Source organism: Anabrus simplex, chromosome 8 (assembly GCF_040414725.1).
Source record: "Anabrus simplex isolate iqAnaSimp1 chromosome 8, ASM4041472v1, whole genome shotgun sequence".
Lineage (NCBI taxonomy): Eukaryota > Metazoa > Arthropoda > Insecta > Orthoptera > Tettigoniidae > Anabrus > Anabrus simplex.
In genome coordinates, this window is record NC_090272.1 from 134193193 (window position 1) to 134217984 (window position 24792).

At 38.4% G+C, this 24792-nt stretch overlaps 1 protein-coding gene across 1 annotated transcript in view; it reads left to right on the forward strand.

The window, feature by feature from the left end:
* The window catches only part of LOC136879339 (sodium- and chloride-dependent GABA transporter 2), a 157912-nt gene extending 144146 nt beyond the window's left edge, over positions 1 to 13766 (forward strand). The window contains exons 7-11 of the mRNA XM_067153156.2: positions 5608 to 5845; positions 7331 to 7559; positions 10389 to 10498; positions 12687 to 12842; positions 13374 to 13766. Of these exons, the coding sequence (XP_067009257.2) occupies positions 5608 to 5845; positions 7331 to 7559; positions 10389 to 10498; positions 12687 to 12842; positions 13374 to 13514 (874 nt within the window). The 3' untranslated portion in view covers positions 13515 to 13766. The remainder of the gene's footprint in view (positions 1 to 5607; positions 5846 to 7330; positions 7560 to 10388; positions 10499 to 12686; positions 12843 to 13373) is intronic.
* The last annotated feature ends 11026 nt before the right edge of the window (positions 13767 to 24792 follow it).

The window sequence follows — 24792 nt, forward strand, 5'->3', positions numbered from 1 at the left end:
TTATTTTTCGGTAACATCTGAAGGTTTGCAAGAATAAAACTTATTGCCAATAGGAGCTTCTTCTTCTTCTCCTTCTTCACTTCCATTCCATATTCTTCATGCTCGTCATATATTTCTTTTGCCTTTTGGGTTGTAGTACGAAAGTGGATGAAATATGAATGAAACTTTTAAAAGTGATACGATGTGCAGTACTATAATGCTCGTTGATGTGGCAACAGTGCACAATTGGTAGTAGAGCAAATACACTCCCCTTATTGTCCGGATTGTTACCAGGTGACTAGCGATTGTTTGGCCCCTGAAAGGAAAAATCTTAGGTGGAAAATAAATTTTCCAGCAATGAACGGTACAAGATTTTGCGTGCGATTGGTTACATATTCCTCCAAGCATTTTTTAAATGAAGAAGTAGTCAAGAAACTTTGTAGATAATGGAGCTTACGGATATGTTTTTGATATATTAATCTGAGGGAGAGTTTAAAAATAAGTATCATACATACAAAGGTGTGAAAATTCTGAGATTCAACACTAATTTTTTAACATTTCAAAGCATTACTTACTTGCTCATAAAAATCTTCTTCTGCTGTAGTTGAGCTCTTTAACGTGTTACTTGTTGTCTATTTAAAGTCAATTATAGAACACAATTTACATTTTATTTCAATTAAATCCCCAAACTCCATAGCACTACAGCCCTTAAAGGGTCTTGGCCTACCAAGCGACCGCTGCTCAGCCCGAAGGCCTGCAGATTACGAGGTGTCGTGTGGTCAGCACGGCGAATCCTCTCAGTCGTTATTTTAAGCTTTTTAGATCGGGGCCGCCATCTCACCGTCAGATAGCTCCTCAGTTCTAATGACGTAGGCTGAGTGGACCTCGAACAAGCCCTCAGGTCCAGGTAAAAATCCCTGACCTGGCCGGGAATCGCACCCGGGGCCTGCGGGTAAGAAGCAGGCACGCTACCCCTACACCTCGGGGCCGGCTCAATTACATCAGTAGCGATGTTATAGTCAATAGAATCCTCTATGAATATTAAATTCCAATGTTGAGGTTAATTAATTTCTCTTTTGAGTGTAATTAGATAAAATGGTATTGCATGAAGTGGTTCTGTGATATTTTTCTGTACTTGAGCACTGATATAATTCGCTGTGCATTGTACTATTTGCTGTCCTAATTCTTGGAAACTGATGTTGTAGGATTAGCAATTGACCAAACAGAAATATTTAATCTCAACTTAATATAAAAGGAAATACCAATAATGCTGTATTTCACAAAGTTTAGTAAGTTGGATGAATACTTGACTGAAAGATAGGGAGTTCCATGTAACAATTTAGAAAGACAAATGAGGGCAAAAAGTAAGGCCATTTAATTTTTGTCTTCTCGTTTGAGTCGAACAATTTTCACACCTCTGTATTTTAATGGCACTGGTATATAATGTTTCATTAGTCATTTATTATCTGATCTTTCCGAGTGATTTCTCAATTGTTTTTCAAATAGATTTTAAGATAATCAGATCATATTGAGTACATATTGCACACATCGAAGGGCTACACACTGGTGGGAACCGAATACCGAAAATCTTCGGGTTTAGCGTTTGTTGGTCTTCTATTGAGCTACGGCAGAGATAGTTCTTAAGGCGATGATGGGATAAGAAAGGGCTAGTAGTGGGAAGGTAGCGGCCGTAGCTTTAATTAATGCACAGCTCCAGCGTTTGCCTGGTGTGAAAATGGGAAACTATGGAAAAACATCTTCAGGGTTTCCGCCATTGGGGTTCGAAACAACTATCCCCCGAATGCAAGCTGATAGATACGTGACCCAAACCACGCGGGCACTTGTTTGGTCCTTTCTAAATCACTATTTTCTCTAGTCAAGATATAAGAGTCATGCTTTTCCCTCCTAACATAACTTCGGTGTGTCAACCAGTGGACCAGGGCATTTTGGAAGCATTGAAGAATAGATACAGACGTAAACTTCTTTCCTCTCATGCCTTAGTCGTGGATGGAGGATGTGACATGATCGGTACACTAAAGAAAATAGACATGGTGGACGTAGTGGGGTGGATATCTGAATCTTGGAATGGAGTCGAGCATACGTAATACAGTGATTAAGTTCGTCGACTGCCCACCTAGTGCCGCTGTGATGCACGTCAGCGGAGAGTTCGCACCACATGATGTTGCTGTGACAGTTGCTATGTGATCCTTGAACTGAATAGCGCTACATCACAAGCATTTTGACTGTAGTACATACATAGGTGTACACAGTGTTGCCTACACGGTAGGCGTCAGTCCAAGAAGTTATTGACTGAAGTGCACAAATGTACACCGTATTACCTATACTGTAGGCGCCAGCCCACGTACTTATTGGCTGTGGTAGTGTATGCCTCGTTAATTCCTGGAGAAAGTCGCTGGGACATTCAGCAAACGAGTTTCGAGAAAGCAGGGAAGAGACAGAAAATTGTGAAATAATGGACTTACCGAACAAAATCCCTGGCTACGAAGATGTTTCTGGTGGTACTGTTGGAGAATGAATGGGACAGGATAAAAACTGTCAACTATTAGAGAGAAAAAATCGTTGCACTAGTAGAATAGAACGAAGATAAAAACAAAGCCGAACCAAAAGACGAAAAGATGGAAGACAACGCAAAATTTAAAAGGATGACTCACGGTGGAGGACTATACACCGCTAGAAGAATGCTCCGTTACATGGAGGAGCAAGGTGCATCTGCTATGGACATACTGTTTCTCTGCCGCTTAAGTGAAGAAGCTAAACGAGGACGAATTGACTGCAAGACACAGTCAAGCATCACGGCATTTTTTCTTCAAGGAACTAGTCGTTTCTTCAGTTTTGTATGTACGTTTCTTCTTTCATTTTTAACAATTATTTCAAGATATGTTGTAATATTCTGTGTCATTTATTGTGCTAGAACTTTCAGTAGAGTAATTGTAGTATAATAGTATGAGTTGTGAATAACCCACCCCTAATTCTGTAAAACTCGACACACTCTCGGTCCACATTAGGTCGATTTCGCGGGACTCGACTGTAGCAGAATATAAATTAATGTTTGTCAGTCATTTTTATTTATTTATTTACTTATTATTGTCTCGTTTTATATGGCGTGGCTCAGGCTATGAAGCCTGCTGTTATGCCAAACCATCTCATATGTACTACATTGTACAAACTACAGAGTATTAAGCTTTCTAATTATTATAATTAATTATATAAGAAAATGAAAACCTACAACCTGTTTTCCAGTCATTGACCGGGTCAGGGATGGAATGAATGAAGCAGATATAGGCTATTGGTACGATGGGGTCGCCACTCCCAAAGCGAATTAATTATATAATTAAACTTAAATAATAGTTATAAACAAAACGTACATTTCTTAGAGTCACTATTAAAAAACCATTAAATACTAATTTCTTAAGTCTATGTACCATTTATAACATATTTTTAAAAATACATTTCTACTATATATGTCTCTAATTACAGCCGGAAGGGAATTCCAAGAGCATATGGTTGCAGGTACGAATGAGTTGCCGTAACCGGTCGTGCGGTAAATTGGGAAGCTCAGCAGGGAAGAGGTTTCTGACCTTGTAGGTATACTGTTTGGAGATGACAAGTATTTAAGATCCATTCTCAGATAACTTGGTGTGTCTGTACGGAGGATGTTGTGAACAAGCGAAACAGAGTGAAGGTTTCTTCTCTCCGCCAAACATAACCACGACAGCTGTTCAAGACAAGGTGATATATGACAATACCTGGGCTTATTTAATACAAAACGGATGCATGTATTATAAGCCCGCTGAAGTTTAGCATTAAGTGTGGTGTTTAGGTTGTTGTATATTACGTCACCATAATCGAAGATGAGTAGAATTAAGCTTTGAACAAGTAACTTGCTCGTATTTAGAGGAAGGAGATCCCGTAAACGTTTAAGAGAGTGCAAAGAAAAGAATACTCGTTGGCATATTTTCGTCGTGTGCTCCTTCCAGTTTAAGTACTTATCAAAAATGAGGTCAAGGTTTTTTTACAGTTTCGTTTATTTGTTTTGGTGTTGCGTGGAATAGGATTGGGGGAATTTTAACACTTTTCAGTTTGGTATGATTACTTTTGTATCCAATTATGATTGCTTGCGATTTGAATGGATTGAATTTAAGAGAGTTATTTTTAGTCCAGTCTTTTATATTTTCCAGGTCATCGTTTAGTTTGTTAATGTCTAGTTGGATGTCTTTCGGGTTTGTTTGTATATAAAGTTGTATGTCGTCTGCATAGAAATGGTATTTACACGCTTTTATATGTTCTGGTAGGTCATTTAAGTACAGTGAAAATAGCAGTGGCGCTAGAACACTGCCCTGAACTACGCCAACTTCAGTTTGTTGCTAGTGTGATACTTTCGTACCTGCTGAAACGCACTGCTGCTGCCCAATTAAATAAGAGTGCAGCCACGTCAGTGCGCTTGAAGAAAATTTTTGTGCTTGTAGCTTAGCTAATAATATTTCCCTGTCCACACAGTCAAATGCTTTACTTAGGTCTAAAAGTACAAGGATAGTCATTTGTCCGTTGTCCATGCGTGCTTGAATGTCATTTGTAACTATTAGTAGTGCTGTGGTTAGGTCTAAATCCTGACTGGTATTTGTCGAGTAAATTATGTTTGTTAAGGTAATTTGTTATCTGCTTGTAAACGACCTTTAGGCATTGTAATTTTTGGGCCGTAATCTGGGGAAGATTTTAGCCTCAATAATACTTTCAGTTTGCCATCAGATAAATGGTTATTTTGATCTTAGTCAAGCGTCTCACTTGCTACATGTCAACTGTTACAGCAAACAACCGTGTGATGTCATCATTGCCAGCCTACAACTTTTGCTCTTGCCAATCATTGTTGTGTATAGATGGCGCATGAATGCAGCGGTCACCATCTAGTGGGGACACGAGTTTTTCCAAGAAACGCATGTGGATTTTTTCCTGAAATAAAGAAACGTTTCTTTGGTGCTTTACATTCACCGTCGTTGCGACTCAAAATACCAGTATGTGATAATGTTGAGGGGATAAATACTGACCTACAGCACATGTTATCACTTAGAACGGAAATTCGTTGATATAGCTCATGCAATACCGAACCTTAAAGGACAGAACCTTTAAGGTCAGAGTTCTAAGCTGAAATGTTATCACAAAGAGGCTTTTCTCGGCGCAACGATATAATGTTATATTTTACGTAATAAACGTTTTATTACGAACGTCCGACTCCTTGGTGCATGGTGACCATTGAGCCCTTTGTTTCAAAATATCCCATTCAATTCAAGGCTGATACGGGAATTTTAGCGAAGTCTGGTTAATTCCTCTGATTGGCGGATTGGATGTTTGCGTTTGTGTTTGTCCTAATACACTCCTTTTCAAGTACACAAGCAGACCGCACTAAAAATCACAACATAAACACTTAATAGTGAATAGATCTCTGCACGGAAGGTTAGAGTCTGGAAGGGGGTCTAGCCGTAAAACAGAGATATGTGCTATATCTTTGCACCCGCGATCGCACAGGGGTGTTAGACAAACAGTTGATGTGTGACGTACCAATGAAGAAAAACATTAGAACCCTAATTATTGTTTTTATTATGTACTTTTCAGAGACGCGTTGTTCGTGTCAGTCGCGAACATGTTGACAGCTATATTCGCCGGCTTTGCTGTTTTCTCCATCCTGGGCTTCATGGCCCACGAGTTGGGGATGGAAGTAGAAGATGTTGTTGATTCTGGTCCTGGACTCGCCTTCGTCGCCTATCCGGAGGCCGTACTGCGCATGCCTTTACCACAACTATGGTCTGTCCTCTTTTTCTTCATGCTCTTCATCTTGGGTCTCGGAAGTCAGGTGAGTTCTAACCTCTGTACACCTCGATATAATAGTCCTTACTGATTGTTAAAATTAATTCGCTTCACTGAAAATTCAAGATAATATGAAGATGTGTTAAAATTGTTGTATATTGTATGTGTATAGACCGAGTAGAATGGCCGGGAGCGTTAACATGTTGCTGTTATGGAGCCAAGCTCTGCATTCGGGAGACGCGTCGGCTGTCCTGAAAATGTTTTTTTCTGGTTTCCTATTTTCACTTCCGGCCAAATGCCAGGACATTTCTTATTCATAGGTCATAGCAGATTTCATCTATTCAATTTCCTTCACCATAATTCATTTTTTATCCTCATTAGCTCCTCAACTATTAGCGTTAAGAAGGGCATCCGGCCGTAAAACATGCCATATACGAGGGCGAATCTAAAAGTAAGTTACGCTTCTAAGTTATGGCCATTTATGAAACCACCTGCACATAGGCAACACGGTTATGACAACATACAATAAACGTTCAATGTTCCACATAGTCCCCAAGAGACTGCAAACATTTCTCGGAACATTCAAAGAACGTTTCGATTCCGGATGCGTAGAAATCACCTCCAGCACTATGTAACCACCTGGAGATAGCTGCTTTCATCTCCTCATCGTTTCGGAATCGTCGTCCATCAGAATTTGACTGGAGTAGAAGTGGAAAACCACAGAAAACATGGCTGAGGAGGGAATCGAACCCCTTCTACTCAGTTGAGTCCGACTCGTTGGCTGAACGGTCACCGTACTGGCCTTCGGTTCAGAGGGTCCCGGGTTCGATTCCCGGCCGGGTCGGGGATTTTAACCTTAATTGGTTAATCCTACGGCACGGGGGCTGGATGTATGTGTGGTCTTCATCATCATTTCATCCTCATCACGACGCGCAGGTCGCCTACGGACGTCAAATAGAAAGACCTACACCTGGAGAGCCGAACCCGTCCTGGGATATCCCGGCACTAAAAGCCATACGAAACGAAACGTTCCAACCCTCGTACCACTTTTCAAATTACGTGACAGAGCCGGGAATCGAACCCTGACTTCCGGAGGTGGCAGCTAATCACACTAACTACTACACCACAGAGGCGGGAAAAAATAATAATAGTGAAATAAATCTTAGTGATGTGGATAATATTTTTTTTTTTGCTAGTTGCTTTACGTCGCACCGACACAGATAGGTCTTATGGCGACGATGGGACAGGAAAGGGCTAGGAGTGGGAAGGAAGTGGCCGTGGCCTTAATTAAGGTACAGCCCCAGCATTTGCTTGGTGTGAAAATGGGAAACCACGGAAAACCATTTTCAGGGCTGCCGACAGTGGGGTTCGAACCTACTATCTCCCGAATACTGGATACTGGCCGCACTTAAGTGACTGCAGCTATCGAGCTCGGTTGGATAATTTTTAAATGCACGTTCTTTTCTGTACAAATCGAAACGATGCAAGGTCTGTTTCACAGTACTACAAAATCTATTTTTTGCTTGTTCAGTTTGCGGGAGTTGAAGCAGTCAGCACATCCATTATTGACTTGTGGCCGTGGCTACGATCCTATAAGTACGCTGTCACCGGCGCCATTTGTCTGTCGTGTTTCTTGCTGGCGCTCCCAATGTGCTTCAGTGGAGGCGTCTATCTGTTCACCCTACTGGACTGGAACACTGCTTACTGGGCCATCTTTATCTTGGGCTTCGTGGAAGTCGTTGTTGTCTCATGGATCTATGGTGAGTGCAGATAACTCGTATATTTACAGTAGCATTGTGTAGGTAAAATAAATTAATAACATTTGAAGCAAGTAGTACTGATACTGTTGAAACAGTTAGTAATAATAATGTTACAATTATACGCATAGATACCACACACTTTTACTGCACAGTTGGCAGCAGTAACTCCACCCTACATTCTTTAATATGTTATAAAATAAATTTTTGTACCCTTACGTCGACTCAGGGCTGCATTTAAGGTTTATGATTACCGAGCTCGATAGCTGCAGTCGCTTAAGTGCGGCCAGTATCCAGTAATCGGGAGATAGTGGGTTCGAGCTCCACTGTCGGCAGCCCTGAAGATGGTTTTCCGTGGTTTCCCATTTTCACACCAGGCAAATGCCGGGGCTGTACCTTAATTAAGGCCACGGCCGCTTCCTTCCAATTCCTAGGTCTTTCCTCTCCCATCGTCGCCGTAAGACATATCTGTGTCGGTGCGACGTAAAGCAAATAGCAAAAAAAAAAAAAAAAAAAAAAAGGTTTATGACGCCATGGGCGGACTTTGAAATGTCAATCCCGCCCTTGTAACTGCTACTGGCTTGATTACGGAAATACATAATAATAATAATAATAATAATAATAATAATAATAATAATAATAATAATAATAATAATAATAGAGGTAATTATATCTTTTACTGCCTCTTCTATTGCTATATATAGTTTTAATAGACACCGGGACCCGATATTCTGTCCCGAAAGAGTTCTCTTACGTACTGGAAGACAACGACATGGAGCTGTCGCATTTAAACTGTCTCAAATGGCACCGTCTTCAACAGGGTTCGAACACGCTTTCTTGAGAACAGAAGGACAATGAGAAACTAACTATGCCCAAAAGAGGAAAGAGACAAAGAAGGAAGGTATCGTCAAAAGAAAGAAAAGGGCGTGAAAATTTCTCTATAGGCCTCGTAAGTCGGCATAATACCATCGTGGCTGGAAGAACTCACGTAATGAACGCCGAAGGTCGGATAGGAAAAATGAAAGCGATGAGAGTGACACAAGTAACTGGAAGCGATGTCACTCAGCTAGGAGCCCTGTGGTCTTCAATCCACTCACCTAAGTTGGGATCCCCTTTAGCAGCTTCGTGCATTTGTAGGTGAATCCGTGGATGTATTCTAGCACCCTTACCCACAGGGGAAGTTTATCACTAAGTCAAAACATTGCAATCTATTAGCTTGAATCTTGAAAAGAATTGTAACTACTATGAAAAAATACCATTTTCTAAAGCGTAATAATAATGCTATTTGCTTTACGTCCCACTAACTACTTTTACGGTCTTCGGAGACGCCGAGGTACCGGAATTTAGTCCCGCAGGAGTTCTTTTAAGTGCCAGTAAATTTACCGACACGAGGCTGTCGTATTTGAGCACCTTCAAATATCACCGGACTGAGCCAGGATCGAACTGCCAAGTTGGGGTTAGAAGGCCAGTGCCTTAACCGTCTGAGCCACTCAGCCCGGCTTTCTAAAGCGTTATAGGTTACAGAGAAAATCAAGATTATTAAAGAGGGAATACAGAATTGTAGGAGGTGTCCCATTTCACATTCTCAGAGGATTTTAGACAAGCGAAGGACTGTTAATATGAGAGTCTGCAGTTCTCTCGTGACCTTGTGACACAGAAATATCTTTCAGACCATTTGCCTAGACACTCGGGAGTTATTTTGACAGGCTAAGGACAGTTTGGAAGTTGCGACTAACACGTATTTGTTTTTTAAGACATTTTGGATCGAAATATATATAGAAAGAAAATTGGCAAGTGGGAAGTTACTGCAGAGAATGAAGTACCAAAAAGAGCAGGTGCCACGTGGATGGAAGAAAGGAAGAGGATCTTTAGTCAACAGATGAAAGCATCCTGGACCCTCCGCAAACGAAATCATAAATAAAGCTTCGTGTGTTCCGAAAGGGACCATTCCCGCATAATAATAATAATAATAATAATAATAATAATAATAATAATAATAATAATAATAATAGTAATAAATTTAAATTTGGGCTGGGAAGGCTTGGAGGAAAGGAGACGAGCTGCTCGACTAAGCGGTATGTTCCGAGCTATCAGTGAAGAAATGGCGTAATGGCGTGGAGCGACATTAGTAGACGAATATTTGCCTGGTGTGAAAATGGGAAAGACGGAAAACCATCTTCAGAGCTGCCGACAATGGGATTCGAACCCACCATCTCCCGGATGCGAGTTCACAGCTGCACGAATAAGTTTGAATGGTGTCTTTAAAAGTAAGAAAGATCACAATATGAAGATTAAGGACAAATTAGGACAAACCTATTTGTGTCGGTGCGACGTAAAGCCAATAGCAAAAAAAAAAAAACAAAACAAAAAAAAAACAACTCTTACCAAGGGAGATGTTCAATAAATTTCCAATTTTTTGAAATCACTTAAGAAAAGGCTCGGAAAACAACAGATAGGGAATCTGCCATCTGGGCGACTCCCCAAAATGCAAATCAGTAGTGACTGAATAATAATAATAATAATAATAATAATAATAATAATAATAATAATAATAATAATAATAATAATAATAATAATAATAATAATAATAACAACACTTTGATGTGGTTATTGCTAGCCTGGTGCAGCAGTTGTAAGGCGTCATTTGCTGTGTATGGAAATCTGTTTGTTAGTTTCGTGGAGGATACAGTTGTGTGTGGTGTCTGAGTAGCAGGAATGTTTGGAAGAAGTTAAATACCCAGGACCCGAGCGATGGGAATTGAGTTATTTAGTTAGTTATAATTATATATACTAACTGCCAACTTCAGAGTGTAATGAATATTTTATCTATAGGTTGTGAACGCTTCCTCGACAACATCGGCGAGATGACCATCAGACTGAGGCCCGCCGCTCGGAAGTACTGGTGGGTGTCGTGGGTGGTACTGGCACCGATTACGTTGATTGTAAGTTATCACTTTACTCTGTAACTTGTCTCAGTTGTCTCGGCCCCTTAAAATACTTCTTTTCCTTCGGTGGACTCCCATAAAGAATTTTGATTATTTAGGCTAATCAATTTTATTTGTAACAGCATGATTGTCAAATTGACCTTCGGAGAGAGTGGATCCGTTGAGAATGCTAGGTACATTTCCCGGTGAAACATTGGGAACTAGTAACCTGCTGTGGCCACGGACTAAAAGCATGAAAAGTATTCTTCTGTATTCTTTAACTTTCATGTATTTTCCAATTTTTGTGTATGGCCAACTCTCTAATGTTCGTATACCCGCTTCACATTGTTTCCGACAACCCTGTATTTTTGATATACAACAAAATACGAGGAAAACCGGGCTAGTTGGCCGTGCAGTTTGTGGCGCGCACCTGTGAGCTTTCATCCGAGTGGGTTCAAACCCCACTTTCAGCAGCCCTGAAGATGGTTTCCCATGCTTTCCCATTTTCACACCAGGCAAATGGTGGGGCTGAATCTTAATTAAGGCCGCGGCCGCTTCCTTCTCACTCCCAGCCCCTTTCCCTCCTACAGTCGCCGCGAAGTGCGACCAGTATCCAGTGTATTCCGTATACTTCCAGAAATGTAAGATTGGCAGGAGACCTGGCATGTGGTCAAGAACGAACATGCAGGTCATCTCTACTGGGTGTATGCTACACCACCTCGCAGCAAGGACACAAATTTGCTTACTTCAACACAAGAATGAAACATTTTGTACGTGAACTCGAATTTATCTCCTTTTCTTTTTCTTTTTACAATTTGCTTTACGTCGCACCGACACAGCTCTCTTATCTAATTATCTATCTGTGGAACACAGTATAATGGCGTGTAGCCTCCGTAGAGGCCTGGTGCAGGTCTTTCGAGTTGATGCCGTACAGGCGATCTGCGCGACTGTGGAAGTGGGGTCCGTCACACACGCCGAGCCCCTGAGCCATCGGAATTAACCAATGAACGTTAACCTCCCTGGCCCGGCCGGGAATTGAACCCGAGACCCGCTGAAACAAAGGCCAGCACGCTAATCATTTAGCTATGGAGTGTTGAAACACAGTTATATTCTGAACCCAATTTTTCGGTGTCCATTGGTCATGAAACGTCAAGATCCATTATGAGCTGGGTGCCCAAATTTTGCAAGATTACAATGCTCCCTTCAATCACACCGTCAACAATTGAACTGAGACCAAGCAGAACGACCTCGGAATCTCCAGAGTTGAATCTCACTGGAAGTAGCGAGATAGAAGGTAGGTCCCTCTCTTCATGGTAATAATTCTGAACTTCTTTATCAGCCTGTGCTTTTAGACGGCGTTTTATCCATACCCTATATAATTTACAATTGATGGTTAAAGGAAAAATTGCACAGATGTAACAAATAATAAAATATTAAGTGATTTTCAATATTTATAATGACCACCAAAATAAAAATTGAGAAATCCATGTGCCACCTGTTATACAGCTGGGTTCGAGGTTCCTCCTTTCGTCACCAGAAGGCGCTGTATTTACTGAATTAAACGACGTTTCTCTCGACTCGGTGTTTGATATAATAACCTATGTGCCAGGGGCGCAACCAGAGGGGGGGGGGGTTACTGGGGATTATAATTCCCCACCATGGAATTTTTTAAAAACGGAAACCGACAATAAACAAGTGAAAGTCGATTCAAGGGGTTTTGAACATTCACAGAGGCATAATTATAAAACTAACAGATTTCGTGAATCTATTTTCAAACTAGCCAGTAAGTTGGATTTAAGATTGTAATCTCAACATACCATCCGCCGTAAAACTGTTGACCTTGATCGTATTGTTCTTTTTCTGTATTTTAATGTAAGATTTTGTAGTGTATTGCAATCTGAATATCAACATAACTCTCTTGTATGAGCGTCCTTATAATGACACTACGCATGCACGCACAAGCACTTTCATTAAGTTCTATTATCATTTTATAACTCTACTGCCCTCCCCTCCTACCAATCGTTCGATCCTGCTTCTGCTAAGTGCAGAGCGCTTGAAGATAGGAAGTGAATTCGAATGAGATTCCACAGCAATCTCTTCTATATTAGTGTCCCTAAATTTGATCATTTTTAAACCTGATTGTTGCTATAGATTCGTACAAATATAATAAACTGTCTGAGACAAAGTCTAATGCTTTATGTTCCAGGGAGTACTTGCATTCACATTATATAATTTCACCTATGCCAGTTTTGGGAACTACATCTTCCCGGAATGGGTGGACGCTCTTGGATGGTTTATTGGATTATCAACCTTAATACCTCTACCAGCCTTCGCAGTATATCGCGTCATTCTAGGAAGAGAGGTAAGTTTATTAATGTCACATGAAGTCAAACTTTCCTGAATGGGAGAACTTTCCTCAACAGTTCTCAATAATGCAGAGTGCAAAGACTTTAATAGACCATTTGGCACTCCTTAAGTTGTTGACTTATAATCATATTTTGTTTTCACTAGCGATTGCTAAGATTTGTTTATTAGTGTGTCATATGTCATGAATTATTTCACTTTGAGTGTTTTTTTTTAACTTTTCCCTTGAATCCAGAGTTTAAGACGCTGTGGTTTTATTTTCGATGTACACTAACTGTTACGAAAGCCTCGGACCATGATTCTGTGAGTCCATTTTCCCCACAGTGTTGGAGATAGCTCTGTTAACTATTATAACTTATTGACAGAACTGTTGGCATTCACTTTACGTTGAAACAGAAAGATGGTCTCATCATATGTTCTAAAATTCAAGCAAGATTCTTCATTCAGAGAATTCAAGAATTCACAATAACTTAACGTACTATTCTGTAAATAAACAATTACCCCATTCGTTTTTTTTATTACGTTACAGAAAGGAATGGACTTACTAAGGCCACTGAAGGAATGGGGTCCCTCCAGTTCAGCTGCTCCTGCCATTCCCACGGAGACAACCCCCTTGGAGCACATGTACGAGAATACAGCCTACAGTGGAGACATCATGAACAAACCATGAAGCAAGAATAATTGAAATGAACCATACTGTGTAAAATCCATCCGAATTTCTGAGTGGCAGTTTCATTGCCGTAATTTTGAATCATTCCTCAGTATTTGTTTCAAAATTATGTACAGTACATGTTGTGAACGATCTGAACAGTGAGAAATGCGAATTTAATTCAGTCGTGTTATCTTTTGAAGATGGACGATCTATTGCGCAATACAGAAATATCATTCCGCTGTAAGAATTTGTCTGAAAATATTTTTTTAAAAATTTTCTTGTTATGATGTTAAATGAAATTATATTCACCGCGTAAATTTGGAATTTCTAAGTCTGGCATATAACGATCGGTTAAGTACTCTGGGATATGTACAATTTATAATGTGTGTAAACAATATGCGAAAGAAAGTTTTCATAATTGTGCGAACATCGTTTAAACTGAGGGTGGGTGGGATGTCATAACACTTTAACTATCTGTGTAAAGACTGAAGTAGCTGCATCGAGAAAAATAATCTTAAGATATCATTAGAACCTCGTTGTGGTTGGGATATCTCGACTAGCAAACCTCAAAGTTAGCCTAATTTCTGAATACACTTTAATTTCTTCGTATATGTTGTAAACATTTTGATCATATGGACTGGAATATTCACATTACTGTATATTAGCGCCCACCTGGTGGTCATGATCGTTAAGGCGGTATGTCTCTATAGTCTGACGCCATGGTTAGCCGGTTCGAGTCCCACTGGTAGAAAAAATCATCTTAGAATGTTGACCGACAGGGTAGGAAGGGTGTAGGTATGCAGTACATTTTCTATTCACATAAGAGATCCATACTTTAGAAATACATTTACCAAAAATATGGATCTTATATCTATTCCACGATAAAAGTTTGGCTTCAGTTACAAACTTCTCTGCAGTTTTCATATGGAGTTAGGGGCGATTCTTCCATTGGATGGGGACAGTGAAGCCTTGAGCAGACTCCTTGGTGCTATTCGATAGGAGTAGGATATGTGCCGGCACAGGGTGTCACCCTCCCCTTCCTGCTATTATATATCATGTCATTCATTCCATCTCATTAACATCTCTGATGAGGTTGACGTCAGGAAGGGCATTCGGTCGTAAAACTCGCTACAAAGATTTATTTCAGTTCATACCCTACCGCGTAGAGAAACAGGACAAGGGTTGGACACACACTTAAGTGTGATCATCATTATCTATTAAGGTGAATCATAAGATGTGGGGGGAAGATTTAGAAACAATGAAAATTACCTGGTAAACTGTGGTTTTCCGCACCTTTTCCGTGGTGTAAGCTTTCATGAAGGGGACAAACTTGCTATTAATAAAGCCTTACTCCTTGCTCTAGATGCAAGTATTCTCAGGAAAATATATGTGATATTTGACTGTCGGTACAAATTTTTATCAGCAGCTATTCTAAATCTTGTGATCGGAGCCTTTATCAGATTGACTTTAGACTACAAGGAAATCCTTCCAAGTGCAAGTCTCCAGCTGATTGAGATTTGGTACGACGACTTCAGTAGGGATACTTTATTCAGCCATATCAAAATGAGATGCCAATCGTAAATTTAGCACCTGTTTTGGGATGTCAAAGTTTGCTCGTTTGAGCACCGCGTAGACAGGAGTGAGTGGCGAGAAGCAGGTAGAGGCGGGGCGGCCGGCCAGTTCATGTGTCACGCTCTCTATCTTTCTCTCTAGCACACACATTACTTCCTTCTCTACTGAAGTCATTGTACCAAATCTCAATCAGCTCGGAGATTTAAAGATGGAAGTGTTTCCTTGTTAGACATGTGAAGCACAGAGTAATGAGAGTTATTGGTTCTACTATAGTAGATAAATGTCTGTGATCATTTTCGAAGAGAGTTTGAATTCATGGCTTTTTCAAAATAATAGTTTTACTTTAAAAATTGTGTAATACAATCTATCAGACCTAACATAAGAATTACGAGAAATTACCCAGAGTACTTATTCCTACGTATGCAAGTAACTTAATTTGAGAATTATGCGTAACGTTCGTTATCAATAAAAATACACTGAATATTTTAAAGTTTCTCTAAATTTTTAAGACTTAAGCGCAACAAGTTTACAAAGAAGAATGAGGACTTTTACGGTGACACGCACAAACGTTGCCTTCCGGTCTTAACTATGGCCACATACGCGTCGTTAAGAAAAGTTTGTAATTATAAATTCTGTCGTTGAATTCGTGCTATGAAATTGGTTATTTTTAAAAAATAGAGTATCGTATTCGATATGCTAACCTTGATTTAAAGAATGTTATTTATCGTATGTACATGTTATTGTCATTAAGGTGATGTTATGCAACGCAAGATAATATCACATGATCTAAACTAAAGGTTATACATTTTTAACAACACATTTTTACTTTGAAAAGGTGAGTTTTGAATGAAACTAGTATCTGTACCTTTACACGTACCAGGAATGAATAGAATTGATTCATAAGTGGCTGGACATAAATGTACGTGACCTGAGTCTTCTAAGAAATTAACAGTAAACAAAAATATGTTTTTCTGAGTTCTGATATATTATATGCAAAACAAATCAAAATATTCTGCAAGAATGTGTAGTATCTGACAAAATTCGTCGAAGTTAAATTCTTCTATAAATCGATTTTTATTAAATAAACTTAATTACATAGTTTTACTTGGTTTTCCATTTTAAGGAAAATACTGGGGCTGTACCTCAACGCCACGACCACTTACCACTTCTAGCCCTTTCTTATTCCATTTGGGGGGGGGGCAATGGGTTCGAGCTCGTAATTGAAAGTCATAAATATAGTTTTCCGTGGTTTTACATTTTTCACACCAGGCAAATGCTAGCTTTTTACCTTAATTGAGGTCACAGTCTCTTGGTTACCCGCTCTATCTCTTTAATATTCCATCGTAGCCTAGAACCCTAATGAGGAACCCGGGAGAGAACAAAACCGAATATTCTGTAAAACTATCTCTTCGTTTGTTAAGGTGAAGTTCTTTCTCACTGGTTACAATCTCGTTATTTAGAAACTGTAGTCAGTATGCAGTCTTATGCATTGTTATTTTCGCTTCTTGCTTTCGACTGCGTTGACCTTCGCATTTAAATAAGTAGACCAGGCATGAACTCATCACTAGGGCTAGAATTCTGATGAAACAGACGGGATGAAGGCATACGAATGAATTACTTCTGACTACGAACTGCGGCTTACCATACAGTAAACCAAACCCCATGTCACTACAGCCCTTGAAGGGCCTTGGCCTACCAAGCGACCGCTGCTCAGCCTGAAGGCCTGCAGATTACGAGGTGTCACGTGGTCAGCACGACGAATCCCTTCGGCCGTTGTTCTTGGCTTTCTAGACCGGGGCCGCCATCTCACCGTCAGATAGCTCCTCAATTCTAATCACGTAGGCTGAGTGGACCTCGAACCAGCCCTCAGGTGCAGGTAAAAATCCCTGACCTGGCCGGGAATCGAACCTGGGGCTTCCAGGTAAGAGGCAGGCACGCTACCCCTACACCACGGGGCCGGCGGCTTACCATTACGCGCTTCTTATTAAAAGTTCATAAAAGGGCAGACAAAACAATATGAGTAAGACGAGTTATCTGACCTATTTATAACGAATGCTGTGAAGCAGTACGGGTCCTCTAGTTTTCTATAAAAAAAGGCTCGAATAGCCGAAAATTGTTCCAGGTCTAATTTTAAAAATTTACATAAAGTATTTATTGTATACTGCAACTAAGTGGAAATGAAAAGTTACAACTAGCGGGGACTAATTGACGAAAACTAAATCAGGTTAAAATACTTTTTTTTAAGTTGCTTTACGCCGCACTGACACAGATATGTGTTATGGCGACGAGGGGAGAGGAAAGGCCTACGAATGGGAAGGAAGCGGCCGAGGCCTTAATTAAGGTACAGCCCCAGCATTTGCCTGGTGTGAAAATGGGAAACCACGACCAACTCGCCCGGTTTAAAATAATTTCTGTGCAGTCATTCAGATACTAGTAATACAAAATTAAATAAATAATGAGGTATACGGTCTTATAAGTTTCTAACTTAATTTTCGGTATGTCACTTATTAATTGCTAGTACAGTTAAAAATTTCGAAAGTTATTTTCATAATAATTGAATTTAGAATATAAAATTTACTTTTAGGCCTCTTTTTTGTAATTTTAGGAAATTTTTGGAGGATTTTTAGACCATAAATATCTTACTTATAGGAGATATTTGGTAATTTATAGGTTATAAAAGTCCTAACATCACCTAGCAGAAATAGACAATCGATAAGACCAATCTCAAAATAATTTATTAAAATTGTAAATTTGGTCTTTATGCATTCCGAAATTAGAGTATAGAAGCGTATATAATTACATATTTGGTGCTGGTTAAATGATTTCTGACTATCGCAGTTTTGAGATACTCCTTTGTGTCCTTATTCTAATTCTCGCGCTTAATACACTAGTTGAAAAAATCCCACTAATCACTTCCTTCGACACGATAATATGTAAGCACTTTTCTGAAAGTACATTTTAGAGCTTACTCGAAATTCTTTGTGACCGATAAACCCGACAAATATTACTTTTGTTTGGAAATCTCTCTGAAGGAGCTTTCGAACGACATACAACTGTTAGAACTGGCCCGGTATAACTCGAGAAACAAGCGTATACTGATATGGTTAATTACAAGCCTCAACCACAATAAACTGTATCATTTCCAGTTCTGAGTACATGCAAACCTATGGATTTCACTTTCATTCTGTGGAAATGTTGTTATGATGGAATACATCACTGATCATGGGACATTATTCTGACCGCAGTATAATGCCAAACTATCTTACGTCGCTTGATATCACCTTAACTTAGATTAGTGTTTAAGTTGAAGACCTCATGCATAAAGGTTGTACCAAGTTGATAAATTGTTACTTTTGTTTCTATTTCCTGAGCACAATGAAGACGAATATGGATAAACTGGCTGTTGAAGATGTTCTCTCAACGAATAAGGATGCCCATTACGCAGCTTACCACTGTGTCTTCTGTGATCATGTTTTAGTTCTTTACATTTGTCAATCAGAGTACCTGAATACTGAAATCTTGCACATACCTAGATCGATGACATCCTAAAATCAGACTAGTGAATCCATTAAATTACAAAACAGAGGTGCCATTTTTAAATTATAATTTTTTAAGTAAAGTTACGACAATTCTGCAACGTTTATATTATAAATCCTATATTTGTATGAATTCCTTTTGTCACTTTTAGGCGCTAGTATACTTTATATTACTTTAGAACTACATACTTGTGGCTTTTACGGCCAGGGTCAATATCGTATGAGAAATATTCCGGGCTTCTAAGCCATCGTCCAGTGAGGTTTGAAATTCCCAATGTTTCAACCGAAGACTACGCTCAAGGAGTCCACTCTCTCCGCTACCTGCAAAGTTCACTATTGGACTACGCTTTGATATTGTTCTAGGGGCGCATTTTCTAAACGGTCTACATTTCACTACGTGGAAGGGGCACAACACTGATCGGATTACCGTGTTGGAGGGCCGGCTGGTGACTGGCTGGAAAAGATTTAGCTTTGAAAGGTCCATTCTGGAGAACGGCGATCGGGGTTTGGTTGCAAATTATCTTCATCATGACTAAAGAAAATCACACCTTGTTGATCCGTTTAGATTTTCTTTGAAGTGATCGGGGACAACGGATTCCGTGAGAATTCCAAATACAATCTCTGATTAAATGTTGGAGGCTTCAATCCTCAATGTACCGCGGCCAAAATGATCGGAACAATTTTCGTATGATATCTTGGGGAATTCTTAATAATAATTATCTATTTTATTCTTTCGATCAGTTGTTTAAAATGTCTCCTTACATTAGAATTCTCATTCTATCAAGCTGGAATTTGAGTGAATTATAGTTTATTAGGTGGGAAAAAAATTGCTCTCAGAATTTAAAAATACTCATCAGAGCCTATTTCCTTTTGACATATTGAAGTATTGATCTAATTCTATATAAAATTTCATGAAGGTTACTAAGTTTCGAAGTTTAGAGTAAATGGAAATAATTATGCCTGTTGAGGTATTTTATCTTAAGAAGTTGTAATGCGAAAATGATAAAATACTACTAACCGGAAAATGAATGTGATAGACCTATTAATACTATACCTATTCCTTTCAGCTGACAACTTGAGGACTTCAAAGATGGTGGGGGGGTCTATGTATCAAATGGTAGAAGGTAATTGACTGATTTTATGGGTAAAACAAAATTAGCTAATTGATTCAGACAAAATGCATAGCTTATTCGTAACCCGCCTTATGATGAAGAATAGTGCTTAAAGTGACTAAGTGTGCCAAACCGTAGATTATTTCTTATTAATATGTTAGTTATTAGTTGTAAAATTCAAAGGATTAAATTGGACATCTGTTATTAAGTCTGGGTGTCATCTATCTGGGTCAATATAGGATATTCACTATTCTGTTGCCTAATATCGTTATTATAGATACTGGAGAGAAAAATATTTTGAACATTTGTACAATAATTATGTCGATTTTCCATGTATGCAAATGTGAGAATACATATTATAGAAAGAAATAATTCGAATTATAATACTTTAGTTTTCAGCTAGCTAATGTGTATTGAATAGCTGCAAATTAAATATTTACCTTTAGGCATTAGTTTATACCACTCAATACAATGATTTCCAATTATGCCATTACGGAAGTCTCTAGCTTGTATTGAGAAATTTTGGTTTAAAAATGGAGATTATCATGGTATTTATTAAAAGAAACGAGAAAAGTTGGAATATTGAGTAAGTTGTTATAAGTCAATCGTTAAAATCCAGTTTAGAATGCCATGTTGTCATTTATTAGTAGTACAGTTGCTAGCCTCGAGAAAATTAGTTTTGAATGGTCATTCTATAGCAAGATATTCAGATGTAATTTACCTCCTTAAAATACTCTACTAGTTTTAAAATTTTGTTCAGAAGGAGGTAATCGTAATTTGGGTGGTAATAAGATATACTGGTATTATAAGAATTTTGAAATTTGTTTTATTTCTTTTTATATGAAGTGTTATAGCTATGAACTGTGTTCTCATCTCTATACGAATGACTTCGTAAGATTTTTCTCTCTAAAAGTGTGTAAGAGATTATTATATATGTATACTGCTTCGTTACCTGTCAGTATTACTGCCAAAAGAATGTTCCTCTCTTGAAGGGCAAACTAGAGCTTAAGTAAGCAGCTCTTGTCTCCTTACACTTCCAGTTAAATATTTCTTTTCATATTCATTGCATGGTATAATTATCAACAGAATAAGGAAATAATTCCATTAAAAATATATGCTCAAATTCAAACGGAAGGAGATTTTAAACGAAAGCCGTAAGATGTCTCTTTGTGACAATTTAAAATTACTTTGATAAAGAATATTTTGTTTAACGAGCATTTTGATAGATTCTTCCATACATTATACGTATTATTTATAGCGAATAAAATGAAATTATTGAACTGGGAAAATTGCAGTATTATAATGATTTCTTTCAATTTTAAATGCAGTTTTGTAAGGGCATCCTGCAAATTTTGAAATAAAAAATGAAGTTTTAAACCATATTAAGTTATGAAAAATATGTTTGATTAAAAATCATACATAGATTTCATCTGAAATGATAATAATTTGAGAATAATATGTGGCAAAAATACTATGAAATTTTGAAAAAAAAAGAGGCTTGAATTTTATACCGTCTTACTCCTGACGATTTCAAAGTTGAATACACGCTGTCAGTTGCAGACTTGTCCTCAGTATATCATTAACCTCTTGACTGTCTTATGAGGTAGGCAGACAGGCTCGAAAATATAATCTATCTCTCATGATATTTTACCGTGGTTACTTTTACTTTTTACTTTTAGGTGACTGAGATTCCATATAGCGGCCCTGAACATTCTATTTTGAGTATACATGCTAGGAATAAGAGAGCTGGTTACTTGCGCTATAGTTCTGCTCTAAAGAGAGTGGCAGATGGTATAACCAAGACATTCATATTTCTGAACTATACCAAAGTCAACATTTTTTTGTACAGTAATTTATTCTCATTGTTTTCAACGTTGACAGATAACTCGTATTACTTGTTAATGTATTGTTTCAATTGTGAAATAAGAATAAATATATTTTGGAGAATATTGCAGAAAGTTTGTTACTCCCCTATAAACCAAAATGTTGACATTATGATATTCATGGAAAGTAATCATTGATGAATAACTCAGATAAGCAGAAATAAAGACATATATGAGACGCTCAGAATACAAAGGGTGTAAGTCTAAAATTTATTTACTTTTAGAAGAGAGGCGTATTATACTTTCCAGTATGATGCTTTTTCAGACTAGTGAATGAAGTCCATAGTTGAGCTGTTTGTCCCCAGGTGGCAGCACTTTACATGACCACTGAAGCAGATATTTATTATTTGAGAATATGAGTGAATCCACACTCTGTGTTATGTTTTGATGTTTTGTTGCTATAACACCAGTTGATAATTGCTATGGATAGAGAAGAGTGTTTAAAAAAATGTGAAGGTAAGTTTTAAAGCTGATGTTATTAATCATACCGTATGAAATCATTTCCTGCCTATCAAATTCATTAAACCAGAAACAAAAGTCCTAAAAATATAAAAATAAAACCCAAATTTGTTCTGTATGAAAAATGGACAATACATATGTGCAGGAATGTAAAGAAGAATAGAAAACACCAGTGAAAGAGAACTTTTGTTACAAAGTTTTCGGACCAAATTTAATCTCCATTAACATAAGATTTCAGTGGAACAAATGGAAGATAAACGGATGTCCGTAAAGGAGGAAATAGATGTGCACTTAACAAGAGCTGCTCAGGATAGGGTAATTTAAAATTAGATGCGACTAATTTTTCAAATTAACATTATGCTTGCTTAAAACAGCGTAGATGAAGACAATTATGGATTGCTCTGTGTGTGAATATGTAAGTAAAGAAATGTGATCAATACAAGAACTGCGAATGAAAACATTGGAATGATGTAGTTTTAAGATGCATTTTGTAAATTACAAACTTCAAATGAAAATTTTACATTGTGTATTGAATGTTTGTGTAATCATTTTCAGTAGACAACTGAAGCAAGTCAATAATTTCTATTTCAAAAATTCTTATAATTTCAAATATTTATTCTGTGTACTGAAATTCACATGGAACGAGTGAAGTGCTATCTTCTCTTTGCAAACAGACAAAATTTAGATTTGTAAAATACGCGCTGAGTTTTTTATTCCCATGTATCTTTAACTCCCAATGTCACATAAACAGTGTATGTGGGCTTATACCACTTGTATTCTGAACGCATCATATAGAAAGGATGAAACTTCATTAGAACAAGCACATAATGGATCATGCTGGGAATAGAGAAAACGACAAACATGAAAACGCGCAAATATCTTCAAGAAACTCTCTTCTAACCTAAATATGAAGATAAAGTTGGAATTCAAGAGGACAAATTGGGGCAAATATTCATTTATAGGAAGGGGAGTTAGGGATTGGAATAACTTACCAAGGGAAATGTTCAATAAATTTCCAATTTCTTTGAAATCATTTAAGAAAATGCTAGGAAAACAACAAATAGGGAATCTGCCACCTAGGCGACTGCCCTAAATGCAGAACGGTATTGATTGATTGATTGACTGATTGAATTTCTTCTCAGCCCACCAGTCCTCTGATTTAGTGCTAATATTATTCACTCGGCGGTAGCTAATATAACTAACATACTTAGCGCATCTGTGCGCCACTGTTCGTAAATACCACTACTGCCAAATTTTCAATTCAACTGCGCGAAAGCTAGTTATGTTATCGATTCCGTAGTTTTTATTAATTATTTTGCTATTGGCTTTACGTCGCACCGACACAGATAGGTCTTATGGCGACGATGGGTCAGGAAGGCCTAGGAGTTGGAATGAAGCGGCCGTGGCCTTAATTAAGGTACAGCCCCAGCATTTGCCTGGTGTGAAAATGGGAAACCACGGAAAACCATTTTCAGGGCTGCCGACAGTGGGGTTCGATCCTACTATCTCCCGAATGCTAGATACTGGCCGCACTTAAAGCGACTGCAGGTATCGAGCTCGGTGATTCCGTTGTTACTTTAGAGTGAAGTCGGTTTCCTTTTCAACTAATAGGCTTCCTTATCTTTGCTTCCTAGGACAATGTTTCATAAGCACGTGGACTCAGCTAGTTCTTACGCGACTGTCGACGAATTTTTTGTGAAGACTGGTTTAACAGGAATAAAAATTAGCATCTGCTTATCCTGGATATTTCTGGGTCATTGAAGCCACTTGGCTTACTTGAGTTTTAGCCGGCGACTTAAAACCGGATGTCTTTCTTGATTATACGTAATTTTTCTGGGTGAACATTTCAACCTTGGGTGATTCGGGAATCGAACCTCGCTCCTCCGGGCGGAAATCCAGCAGTAAGCAACCACGCTAATCAACTCACCCCACCCTCACCTCGGGTCACTTCCGGAATATACAACTTATATCAAATTTTATAATTATGTAGCAATAATTTACCAAATTGTGATTATTTTCCTGTAAGTTTAAAAATGATGCTAACGTAGAGGACGCACACCACCTTAAATAGTCCGGGCCTGTAGTGTTGGAGGGTGTTTGTCCAGGTGCACGTTTCTTCCTCTTAAAACAGTAGCCGCTACTTTTGCCATAACTTACTTAAGCTCGCAAGTTAATTTAGTCTCCTCTTATAACAGGCTGAAGATTCCTTGGATGTATTCCAGCCACTAATAGTTATAAATTTCAGTGTATTCCGTATTGAAGTGGGATTACAGTAATTTAAGGTTTTAAAATGTCCACCTATTCAATACAATAATATTTTATTGTAAGTCAATCACTTGTCATAAGGGTTCTAGTTTCGGCATCTGTATTATGCCATCATCAGCCCTAGATCTAGTACCCTTATGACACTTGATTGACTCACAATAAAATATTATTGTATTGAATAGGTGGACATTTGAAAACCTTAACTTAATGTATTCCAGCCCTCAACCACAGAGTAACAGAACGGAATTATTGTTTATTTTATTTTATTTTTCTCTCAACACACAAGAGCATATTAATGAAAACACTGCCTTCGTGATGTACAGGCCGTACTGTAGCTCCGATGACGTCACGCGAAGAGGCGAACTGTTTCCTCCGTCCGACCCGTGCAATACAAAGACACGATGCGTTTGTACCTTGTAATTATGAAATATTCACAAATGTTGTGTTAATATTACAGGTGAGATCATTA